Below are 12,263 nucleotides of genomic sequence, written 5' to 3'. Positions count from 1 at the left end.
CTTATTTCCTCCTTGGTGATTTTGTAGGGTGGTAGGAATTGAGTCTTTGTGGTTCGTACAGAAAGGTTTCGAAGTTCACTTAGTGGACCCACCCCCACCGATCCACCCCCCACCCCCCCACCCCCCCACCCCCCCACTGTCAGTGGCTATTGATCTGACTGCCTGGGTGTCACTAATCTTCCCTCGCTCATTGACGTGCCCTATCAGCAGCGTGACTGAGCTGTGAGGTTGTAGGAGGTGGCTAGCTACCTGGGGTCTTAGCTGTATTGCCTTGAGTACCTGAGTAACTCTGACACTAGCCAATCAATACTTTGTCAACAATATCCCAATGATACTGTCGGGTAATTGAGGAAATATCAAATGGCATGCAAAAGAACATCGATTCAGTCAATATTTTGTGGCTTTTTAGCATGGGGTTGAAGCTGTATTTAACAAACCTGGCTAACTTTTTTCAGATTCCATTTACCAACTTCTTTGATATCCATTTACACTTGAATTGAGCAGATTGAAAAATCAATATCACCGTTTTTATTTGCTAACCGTGGGTGTATAAATACCAGACAGACATGACTTTGTACGGAAATCCGCCACTCGGTAACCAGACAGCTGTATTGGAAATACCAGACAGATCTTTTGATGGCCTTGTAAAATGTCGGTTAAATTTAGATTTGGTCTTCATAAGTGGAGGCATTTGACATGTTTGTCCCCAGTAATTGTAACATTAGCGAAGAGCAAAGTTTGATACTCACTTATGACACTCTGGAGGCCATGCAGATTGTAAAATCGAGTAATTCTTCGGAGAGTTTAGTACAGCTTATTTTTTGTCAGTTTTCTTAGCACATTAAATGTGGCGCCATGTTGAATTATGACATTATCAGGTCTACATTTATCATCCATTAACATATTTGATACGGCGTGTGGTAGAAGTGCTATTCCGACAGAGCTCTACTTCAGCATTTCTCTGTAGAGATAAGACTGTGTGTATTATTGTTGATAGTTTGGGGTAGGGGCATGCTGCCCTAGCATCTAATAGCTCTGCTCTCTGTTAGTTCCCTTGCATCTTTTGCTACATACAATTTTGGCCAGATCTCAACAGGATATGCTGCATGCTTCATTGCAGAGAAAAATTGGCTAAAAATTGCCAAGGATTCCAGTGTCTCAATGGGAGGGATTTTTTCTTCCTGCAAAAACTCGACCACAGCTGGCATTGATGACTGAGATTGCACTTTCTCTAAAGGACTAACAAAATCAGCATGTACGCTTTGCTCATGAATAAGATTTCCTCTGCCCAGTCCAAGGAGATAGAGATCGAGGCAGGGGATACACCTTGTGTTAGAGTGTGTCACATCTTTTACATATTGAGAGAAGATCCTGCTTGCTGCCACGGTAACCATTTGTTTCCATGGCAACCATGATGACCATGATGTTAATTCTAGCATGGATTCTGCAGGTTAACCTATCATCGTGTTGATGGATAATTACATGTGTAATTTTGTGCAGCTCTCAAACTTGTGTAATATGAAACGTAAGTACTTGAATGTGAAAAATATAATGACTATGAAAATAACACCTATGCAAGAAGGGACTGAGCTGATTGAGAAATAAAACATGGTTTGCCATGCTCAAATCACCAACATAATGCACAGCAGAGGGGAGTTGTCCACTGTTTGAGAACGAGGGGCTGCAGGCCTCTTGAGTTTTCAAACAGTGGACAACTCCCGTGTGCTATGCATTATCTTTGTAGTTTGAGCATGGCAAACTGTGTTTTATTTGTATTCTAACGTACCATTCTGAAATAAGGGAGCCATTAGGGTGAAAAAGTTGCATCAAAATCAACCACTCTCTCCTTTTTATTAATATATAATGGTCTAGGTTGTTTTATGATTTGGGGTTCATACCAATGGAATGGGTGGGAAATAAATCATACAATCAGGGTGAGGCACGTGACAGTTATTGACCAATAAATGCACATTTCCTGCCAGCTCCTCTTCATGTCAGTTTGAGCTCTAAATTTAAAAATAACAGTTTTACAACAGAGAGACAACAGAGGAATGAGGATTCAAGGCAAACAAATAAAAAAACTGTCAGATGTGAATGAATTATTTTGTGGAGAAACTTGTAGATTCAGGTAAAGCTAAAATGGAAGGTGCTTCATGAGATGGTAGTATTGCCGAGAATTTGATGACCACGTGGAGCCGATTTCGGCGGACTCTGGCCTACAACTTCTTTAACTGTTCACACTCTATGGAACCAGGCGCGCTGACCACAGCCATAGAGGCATACGCCGACTTGGAGGAAACAATTACGATGGCGTGTAAACACTGCTCAAAGAGTGGCGTTGTTCTTCAGACGGCCTCTAACTATATGTAACTCCTTAGACTGGACTAGTTTGGGGGCCAGTTACGGGCATTATCCCCTGTATTCCAACACCAGCATGGCTCAGGAGAGCGGCTGCAGTGACACGGAGACAGTGGTTTGTGTACCACCGAGTCCTGCATCACCGTGATCATGGGAGATCATTGAGCACAAGGTGTTCACTCCCATCGCTCCTCGTTGCCCATGTTGCGCTTATGTAGATTTAGTATCTAGATGCTTGTTGTTTGATGCCACCTCTTTATATCTCATGCACGGGATAAGTGCCTATTGGCCACATGTCAGTAATGGTAAATAATTCACCTGACCAAATATATGTAAATTCATTTTGCCTTTGCCCATGGAAAATGTGAGCTGTTAAATTTTGAAGAAAACAGACGTTCTGACAGTCCAGAACCCTTATTATGTTGGGATTTAATTGAGAGTCTGTAGATAATGATATGGGTATGGTTGGTATAGTAATTACTGGCTTACGCATGTATGTGACCTAAATGTGGACATGTCAATAAAGTTTGTGGTGTTTGTCCTGTCAGAAAAAGCCAACAAAACACAGCCAAACGTGTGCAATAAAGATAGTGGAGAAAAAAGGGACATTTAATCAATATGCACTCCACAGGTGTGTGATACGGTGCACCTGATGTTGACATTGTAATAAATCTCAGTACTTGACGAGTCGATGACCAAACATGGTAGAGTCCAGAATACATGGGGTCATCCTAGAATAGCTATTGATGATGCCCAGAGGTGTGAGTTAAGTGGCTCGACTGACCACAGCTTGTCCACATTGTTGATATTCTTTGCACACAGGTGACCAGAAGGATAATGGACCCACTCCCTGAATAATTGAAAACAATCTTGAGGATAAATGTGACCATATACTAGATGACCTCTGCTGTTATCACTATGGTAATAGTCAATTGAAGGATTCTGCAGATTCTTTCTCGAAATGTATGTGTCTTCAGACATGAGACATGAATTCAAGAAAGACTTAAACTACCGAGATCATGCAAATTTAGGATAATGTTAAAGTTACAAAACGCATTTTGAAATTTTTAACAAAAGAGGATTGAAAGATCTTTTACTTTTGCTGCAGTAGTCTTTTATAATACTTCACATGTAAAAATGATGTTCACAATTGCTGCTACATGTATGTGAGGATTTCTATATTAATGGATGTGATTTTCCTGTAAGTTTTAGTCACATGGTCATCAATTTAAACATTAAAGGACATTCACATTGGCCTTTGACTGTATGGTAAAATGTCAGATACAAATGCATTGTGTTATAAAGAGTATGTCAAAGGTATGTACTCTTAAAGTTAAAAAATCAAGAGGGTCCAGTGTAATCATAAGAATGACAAGCAGCAGTTTTTCCCATGGAAGCAAGAATTTCATACCATTAGATGTTAGTCAGAATGTTATAGTTGAGAACAAAAGTTTCAATGTGTATGTAGCTTTACATCCTGCTGTTTTGTAGTGTTAGTTTTTTTTCACTTCTATAAGTTTGAACTTAAAACGATTGCTTGATGTGATTGCTCTTTCTTCATGTGCTGAAATGTGTGAATGCCACTAGAACAGCTGTTATGAACCCTGTCAGAAAACATTGTATTGTATGTTTTTTTTTTTATTTGTCAGTGTCTGACTTACACTTTCCCCTCTGTGTAAGTTATAGTCTGCGCTATAATTCAGTCGAGCGTTCTAGAGGCTTCGGTGTTTATGAGTTTAGTGTCATTGTACATAAGGTGTACATTCTGGAAATATGTATCGGTGTTGTAAACATATTTATGATCAAACCATCCAGAATTTTCTCTCATGTTAGTCTATAAATATGAGCGACGGAGTGGTGAAGCTCACAGTCATTCCTTCAAGTCCACTTGTGAGCAGTTATTTACTCAAGTTCATTTGAGAGCAGTCATATTTACTGTCATTCAGTGTGAAGGATTTTGCTGGGTTTGGAGATATCGGCTTGCACGCCATTCGACATTCGTCATTTGTACTCAGTGTTTTTTCAGTGTGCAGTGCTTTGGGACCTTGTGTTTCGCCACTTGCTATTTTTGGAGACGTTATTTTGGAGCTTGTATCGCTCATTGTCTCTTTGTGCCATTAGGCACATTTCATCCCAGTTTACCTTGAAAGTGACTTTGTGTATATTTCTGAGGAAACATACATTGACAGCTTAGCATCACGGATGCTACTGTCAACTCATCCTCCCTGAGAAGTTACACATTCACAGGCAGTTGGGGAATAAACCACTTATCAGACTGTCATTTGTAAATTGAGGAATTCATCTTAACTGTAGATTCTATATTTACCTGGACTGAGGTGCCATTGTAAGCCGAAAAATTCTGTCTGGATTTGGACGTTGTAAGGTACTATATATATTTGTAATTATTTGTATTGTTTTGTATATTATTGCGAGTTGTATTGTGTGTCTATTCTATAATATCTATATCCAATATATGTGTACACGAATATACACGAAGACGCTTGAATGAGTTCTATTCAAGCGTCTTCTGGTGTGTCTTTGTTTGGTCTTGTGTAAGGCCTGTCTCTGGTCTGAGAGTTTAACAGGTCAGTTATTTCTCATGTTTACTCTCCAATAGTGGTTCCCTTACAAAGATACTGAACAGAAAGTGCCCAACATACCTGAGTGCACTATTTAAACCTGTCAACTCTGCAACTACAAAACATCTCTGATCTACCACGATTGATAATCTTCAAGTGCCATTCCCCTCCTCAAAGTATGTCAAACAAAGCCTTTCCTACAATGGTCCAAAACTGTGGAACTCATTAGAATGGGACTTAAAAGAGTCAAAATTTCCAAAAGCCTTCTGTAAAAAGTTTCATTTGACCAGGCTTGAAAAACAAAATGTAAATGCTTAAAAACCCATTTTCAATATATACACAGTTAATATCTTGATTGTAATCTGTCCTATGCTGATTGTGTTCTTCTTGTATTGCTTTGTGTAGCATAATTACTGCGCCTATGGCTACTTTTGATACAGTTATGTGTGCAAACTTTTTGTCTGGCCATTGGTAATATTTACTTGTAAATGTTGTGTTTGTATTGTGATCCTGTCAGAGGGCTGCTGGGAAGAAGAGTTTTTGTAACTGACAACTGAGTAAATGTTCATCATTTGTCACCCTGAGAAAATAAAGTTGTATATATATTAGTATTAGTGGTGACTCCATGATGCTCTGTGCCCTATGTTAATTTGCACCAATATAAGCCATATCAACATTCTGGGAACAGACCTGACTTGAGATGTCTTAAATGAGGTGCAAACATTGATTGAGGCATGCTATGGCCAAGTTTACTTTTGCATTCTCATTTGGTAAACAATTTTTAAAGAGCTTTATAGCGGAGATAAATTATATCTGTGGAGTCAACCAGGTCACCCCTATTTCATTTTGTTCAAGTGTACCAAATCTAGGATCGGTCACATTATATAACTGGTTAGTTGCACTTCTTATTTTATTCAGTACATTTTAAATAAATTAATTAGATCATCAGGTGCTCTTTTATCATGAAGTCTTTTTGAAATGATAGTGTAATAATATGTCTTTGTAGAACACCTTGAAGCTTGTATGTCCTATTCTTCGGATTCCTGAGGCTTTGTCTTGTTTTCATTGTTTTTATGTTTCTATTTATTTCATGTGATTTCAAGGCAGCATTTGAGTAATTATAGACCGGCGACACCTAATAAATTGCATTTAACATCTTTGCAGATTTTTTTTTACCAAATTCTACGTTATAAACCTTGGTACCAGGTGGCTTGTAATACTGTTTAAGTGTTCACATGAACAGCTAGTATAAAACCCTTTATCGGAGGTAACTTGACTAGAGGCTGGATTTCACCATTTACATTTGACCTGTCACTATCACAGCGTTGTTGCTACTCTGGCTCTTCTTTCCACTTTAATTATAGTTCCAACGTAGACACCCACAGAAGTTTTAGCTTGTAGTAAAATGTATTCAGGGCAATATGTGGGAAGGTATTCCAGCAACCTGCGGAAGGTTGTGTGTTTCCCTTGGGCTCTGCCAGTTTCCTCTTACCATACTGCAAACTGTCGTTGTATACGTAAAATGTTCTTGAGTACGGTGTAAAACGCCAATTAATCAAATAAATAAATTAAATGTAATCATGTGTATCTGGATGGGTTTTGATGTTGTTGTAAAAGTAGATGTGTGTGTATATATGTATAATATCTCATTATGAAGGTAGAGAAAGAAATCTGATGAATTATTAAGCCCATTGTGAAGGGGCTGTACATGTGGGTGATACAGAGCTCCTAGCTGTGTTAGGCTGTGTTATCACATAAACATACAGGTGGGCAGTGTAGGTCTAAAGTAAACATTACCAGGTCTGTACAGCTGCGGAGTACTATACTCTATCCCCACCATCCATCACATTGTTATGTGTCGGGGATTCTCCTCAGAGACACGGCTTTGTCTGCATCGTCTGATGGCCCCTAGAACAAAGGAAATGAATTAAACTCTGATATTTGATAATCTTAGGAAGCCATATGCCACCCAGTGTCTTGCCGATGTGACTCTTTTGATCATAAAAGTGATCTCAACAAAACCCAGAGCTTTCTTCCTTCTCACCAATGTGCCCAGTTAAGCTGTCAGGTTTCTTCTGATACTGTTTCTATCTGATGTTGATTTTAGTTAAGGTAGAATCCATACTCCACACTATGCTCAGTGTTATCATAGTGTCCCTGCTAATCATTGGTATAAAAAGCTATATGGATACCTGTAACCAGTGAAACAGGCTTGTACTTGCATGTTTATGTTCTGCCGTTATTATACCACAATTCCCATTGCGTTCTTGAAATTATTAATAGTATAGTAAATTTTGATGAAATTTTTTTTTAAAGCCTGGAATGTTTTTGATAAAGAGTTTGTCTTTCATTGGTTGGAACCTTGTTTGGACCTGATCTAGACGGAGTCTGGAAATGGAACTCATTTCCAGTAGGTATCCTTCCTTAAGTAAATAAATAAATAAATAAATTAATTGTTAGAACTGTTACCTGATTTTATATGCATGATATTATGATGATGTGAAGATCCATTCATTATTGTTGAAAATGTTAATAATGTTGTGGATGCCATGTTAAATGGAAATACAGTTTATAGTTTAAGGTTTGCAGATAGTGAAACCATATATGTTTTTTCTCATTATGTTGTCGCCACACTGCTGCAACTTCAACATTGCATCAAACATGTATTAAACAGGTAAGTAATTGTGACTGCTATCATGCATCCGATAACACCATGTAGTTTAAAATGTTTCTGTGATGAAATGGTCCGTCTAAGGCCAGAAAAGTTTATCAGGTAATGTTATCAAGAAAGTTTGGCCATGTGAATCCAGTTGATGTGATTCAGTTGATTGTGATATCGTGTCTTAATTTTTCCTTGCCTGCATATGCCCCAGGAGTCACTTAATATTGAAATAGATAACTGAACAAGGTCGGGGCTAGTATCAGTAAATGCGATTGCATGTTGGAACAGTAATGGAAGAGCAGATGTAGCAGAGTTATAGATCTAGACCTGGCCTTGCAGAGAGTTTGAATGATTGGCTGTCAAGGTGTTCACATGACACCATCAATCTCTACATCAGGGCTGACCTGGGCCAGGATCCCTGAGGTATTATCCTGTCAATGGGGGATATTTGTTCACTAATTGACCAGAAAATTCACCTTGTGTTTTCTTCCATCCCCTGTGACTAATTATGTGATGGCATTTACAGGATTTTAAAAAGCTTAAGTGTCCCATGTGGCAAATCTTGGAAAGGGACTGTTGAGAGTTTCTCTGGTTAATGGTGCCATTAAGCTCTTAAGGGAGGAGAATTTTGTGTCAGCGGTAATCCTGTGACTTGTATCCTGTATCACTCATTTGGTGATAATTATTGAGGCAATCACATCACGAAGCACTTTGGTGGAATTTCTCAGCTGAAAAATACTGATGTAGAGGTTTAACTGAGCACCTTCTTGTCTTGAAGTTTAATTTTAATCTGTAGAATTTTGAAACCACTCTTGTTGACTTACGGGCCCCCCTCTCTATGTGGCAAGGTCTAGCAGCAACCTGCGGTTGGTTGTGGGTTCCCCCTGGGCTCTGCCTGGTCTTCTCCCACCATAATGCTGGCAACTGTTGTATAAGTGAAATATTCTTGAGTATGGCGTTTCAAGTACGGCAATCAAGTAAGTAAATAAATTGTTGATGTAATCCAAATCCATGTGAAAAGCGAGTAATTTTGTTGGCACAAACATTTTACGAATTTTAGCTTAAAATTTGTACACTTTTATTCCTCCCAATCATGTATTGGCTACAAACTGTCCAATAAGCATCATGTGTGTTATGTAAGTTGAAACATTGTGGAATATTTAGTCATTTGAAATGTCATTGAAATGAGATAAGCATAGCCTAATTCTTCAAATTTTTGGGACAGATTATTAGTGTTAAAAGTAGAATGTTACATTTCTTTACCAGCCTAAGATATGAGTTATATTGTTCATTAGATGGTCTAACCATATGAGAGAAAAAAACCTCAGTATTCCTGCTACAATTACATGTATATTGGCTAAAATGAGCAGACAAGGTGTCCCAAAAATGAGAAGAAATAGGGTATTGAAATATGATTCACCATCATAAATGACCACTCACCATTATAAATGACCACTCACCATTATAAATGACCACTCACCATTATAAATGACCACTCACCATTGTAAATGACCTTTCACTATTGTAAATGACCACTCACCATTATAAATGACCTTTCACTATTGTAAATGATCACTCACCATTATAAATGACCACTCACCATTATAAATGACCACATTATAAATGACCACTCACCATTATAAATGACCTTTCACCATTGTAAATGACCAGTCACCATTATAAATGACCATTCACCATTAGTCATTTACAGTGTTAGTGATTAGTCTCATAACAGATTATTCTTGATGGTTTATATTAAGTATTGATTAGTACACTGGAGATGTTGTAGTTGTGTATTTCACATGTGATATTTTGTTGCATCAGATTAATTCAAGCTCTGCATTAACGCAAATGCCATACCCTTTTGCATGAGTGGAGAAAATTCATTGGTCGTAAGCTCAGGTTTTCTGGGCATTGTTGTGGATTTCTATAGACTGGGTGCAATCGGCTTTATAGAGACTGTTTCATGGTTGAATTGTAGTAGGATAATTGATTAACTGTCTGCAAACATGGCATCTGTTGGTCTTCTGGGTTCATCTCTGCTGGATAATGATTGCCTGATATGAAATATTGATATTAATCTGTAGGTACAATGTAAAAAAACAGTTGTGGTGTAGGACATGTAGGTTTGTGTGTAGTAGTTTGACTGTAAGAAGTTCATGGGATTTCCAGTGAAATAACTAGCCAGCCACAAGACTGACTAATCCTGTCCTTTCATTCTATATTTTGCTGATTCTGTTGGGACTGTGGAAACATCCAGCACATATAGTATTCTCTGTATATATACAGGTATATTCACATGGTTTTATCAAAAGCACTTCTTTGCAGAATCCTTTTGTCTTGTGTGTTAGAGACTGCATATGCTAAACTTTCTGTTCATCCTGTGCTGGATTCAGAGAATGTGCAAAATGTTTTTATGAGGTTTTTTGCAGTGATAATTATTTTATACAATAATCATGGGATAAGCTGGAGAACATAAGAACATTTCATCAATTAGAAGTCATGTTCAAAATTTGCCATCTGTTAGTGGTTTTATGATGTTTTGATGTTTGATGTCCATGATTGTGCAGGTCAAAATGCTATCTGATCCACATATATGTATATATAGATGTGTAGTATGCAAGAGTCCGGATAGTATTTGTGACAGCTGGTATCAGGGACACAGTATGGCAAGGACATGTAACCCAGAGTTGTTTAAAATGATTTAAATTTTCTGTGATTATAACCCAGACCTTCTGCCATTGTGAACTGAATTTAAGTTCTGAATATAAATATTGCACATTTCTGAATTGACCGCTGTTGTTTTGTTTCATTGATAGGACCTCCAGGCTGAAGTCGACTCCCACCTGCCAGCGTTTGAGAGTTTGAATAACAGCGGGCGGCATCTCTCACGAACAATGGTGGCTGCTGATGCTCAACAACTACAGGGGCGTCTGAAGGAGATGAACCAAAGATGGCTGAATCTGAAGAGCAAGTCCATGGAAATAAGGTGAGACTTTCCTTTGACCACAATGTAACAAGAAAACTAACTCCTTAGAGATGTCAAAGGGGATCCACCATGAATTCTCAGACAAAGTGTATAAAGTGTTAGCGAGGATAACAGCACTGGGGAGCCTCCATCGCCAAGTGGTTAGCATGATAGTGTGGCGCAATGATCTGAACAAAGTGGTCACTGTGAGTTCAAGTCCAGCTCATACTGGCTTCCTCTCTGGTCTTACATGGGAAGGTCTGGCAGCAACCTGCAGATGGTCGTGGGTTTCCATCCACTATAATGCTGCTTGCAGTAATATTAGTGAAATGTTTTTGTGTATGGTGCAAAACTCCAATAAATGTTACCACGCTGTACTGGCAAGTTGTTGTGCTTAAAATGATAGAATTGACACTTTTCTCTGTGTGCTCAGTATAAAGGGACTGATCAAGTGCTTCTCAGCTGTGTGGGAGAATTCTGTGCTTGGTTCGTTGTTGTTGTGTCTGTAATCTTCTGCACAAAGGCTACAAACAAATTGATGTGATGATGCGGATATAAATAGAAGGAGAACAACTAGGGTTCTTCAAAGTGTTCAGTGTACGATACCGACATAGCATGAATACAGAACAACAGAATGTATGTCAAACCACTTTGCCTATTTCCTTGGGAGTATCATTTTTAAAAGTAAATGATAATATAAACAAAAATGTGCTACTGGTAGTTGAATGAATGCACATGCATGGTTTGTATGCCTTATAAAGACAACAATTTCTGATGTTAACTTTTAACATCCTTGCCGAGCAAATGGAGATACTACATGTATACATACATACAAGCCTATCATCAATGCAAGACGTTCTTTGCATGTTTTTGCCCAAACACTAGAAAAGTGTTTTTTAAGTATATTTACAAACAGTTCTAATATACACACTTTTTGATAGATTTAATAACTTTTTCATTGATTCATGAGTTCATTTCTGATAACGGACATCAGTTAGTTTCCAAACACTCTTTTTTTTTTCATGCCGGTTCAATACAGTGAATTGAAATGTGATGCATTGTTTCACCATGGCCTACAACTCCGGTTCGAATTTCAGTCTGTTTCATCTTGATTTTCGATAAAAATATGTCAGTTTTTATCCCTTTTTTTCTATGCACCTGTACCCCTGATGATATTTTGGAGTGCCTAATTTGGCCTTGGACCAATTCCCTGGAAACTCCTTATAAAATCTGTATAAAATATAGGCCTGTTGGCTGATACAGTTGCTCATGCAGAGAAAACTCAACTTCGTGTCAATTCTAATATCCGTTTATTAAATTTCACCATAAAGAGCCATTGTTAAATAATCATAAAACAACATGCCGCAAATATATATAACTGTGGAGGTTTAAACAAGGACAACATTCTCGGCCAATGGGATTTGGATTTGCCCATATTCCATTTCAATGCACCAAAGTTTATTAACCTCTGCAGTGATGGTACGCTGTAGAATGCTGCCCTCGCAGATGTCTCCATGAGCATTGGTTCACGGGTTTTATAGACAAACATTAGCAGGAAGCTAATAAACGTTTGGCAGAGGCATGTATTCACGGCAGGTAATCATCTTTATTGAGTTATGTTTTTAAAATCAGTGGGGACTGCACATGCGCGTCTGTGTCGACCAGCAGTGCTTTTCGAGAAATATAGGAATGCAGT

General features: G+C 38.2%; 1 protein-coding gene across 2 annotated transcripts in view; it reads left to right on the top strand.

Moving 5' to 3' along the window:
* The window catches only part of LOC135468293 (dystrophin-like), an 82,933-nt gene that overhangs the window by 40,601 nt on the left and 30,069 nt on the right, over nt 1-12,263 (top strand). For both annotated transcript variants that reach the window (XM_064746476.1, XM_064746467.1), the window contains one exon: nt 10,419-10,588. In XM_064746476.1, the coding sequence (XP_064602546.1) occupies nt 10,419-10,588 (170 nt within the window). The remainder of the gene's footprint in view (nt 1-10,418; nt 10,589-12,263) is intronic.

The sequence above is a fragment of the Liolophura sinensis genome, chromosome 1 (genome assembly GCF_032854445.1).
Source record: "Liolophura sinensis isolate JHLJ2023 chromosome 1, CUHK_Ljap_v2, whole genome shotgun sequence".
NCBI classification, from domain to species: Eukaryota; Metazoa; Mollusca; class Polyplacophora; order Chitonida; family Chitonidae; genus Liolophura; species Liolophura sinensis.
Note: the sequence above shows the minus strand (reverse complement) of the source record. Positions and strands in the feature narration are given on the sequence as shown.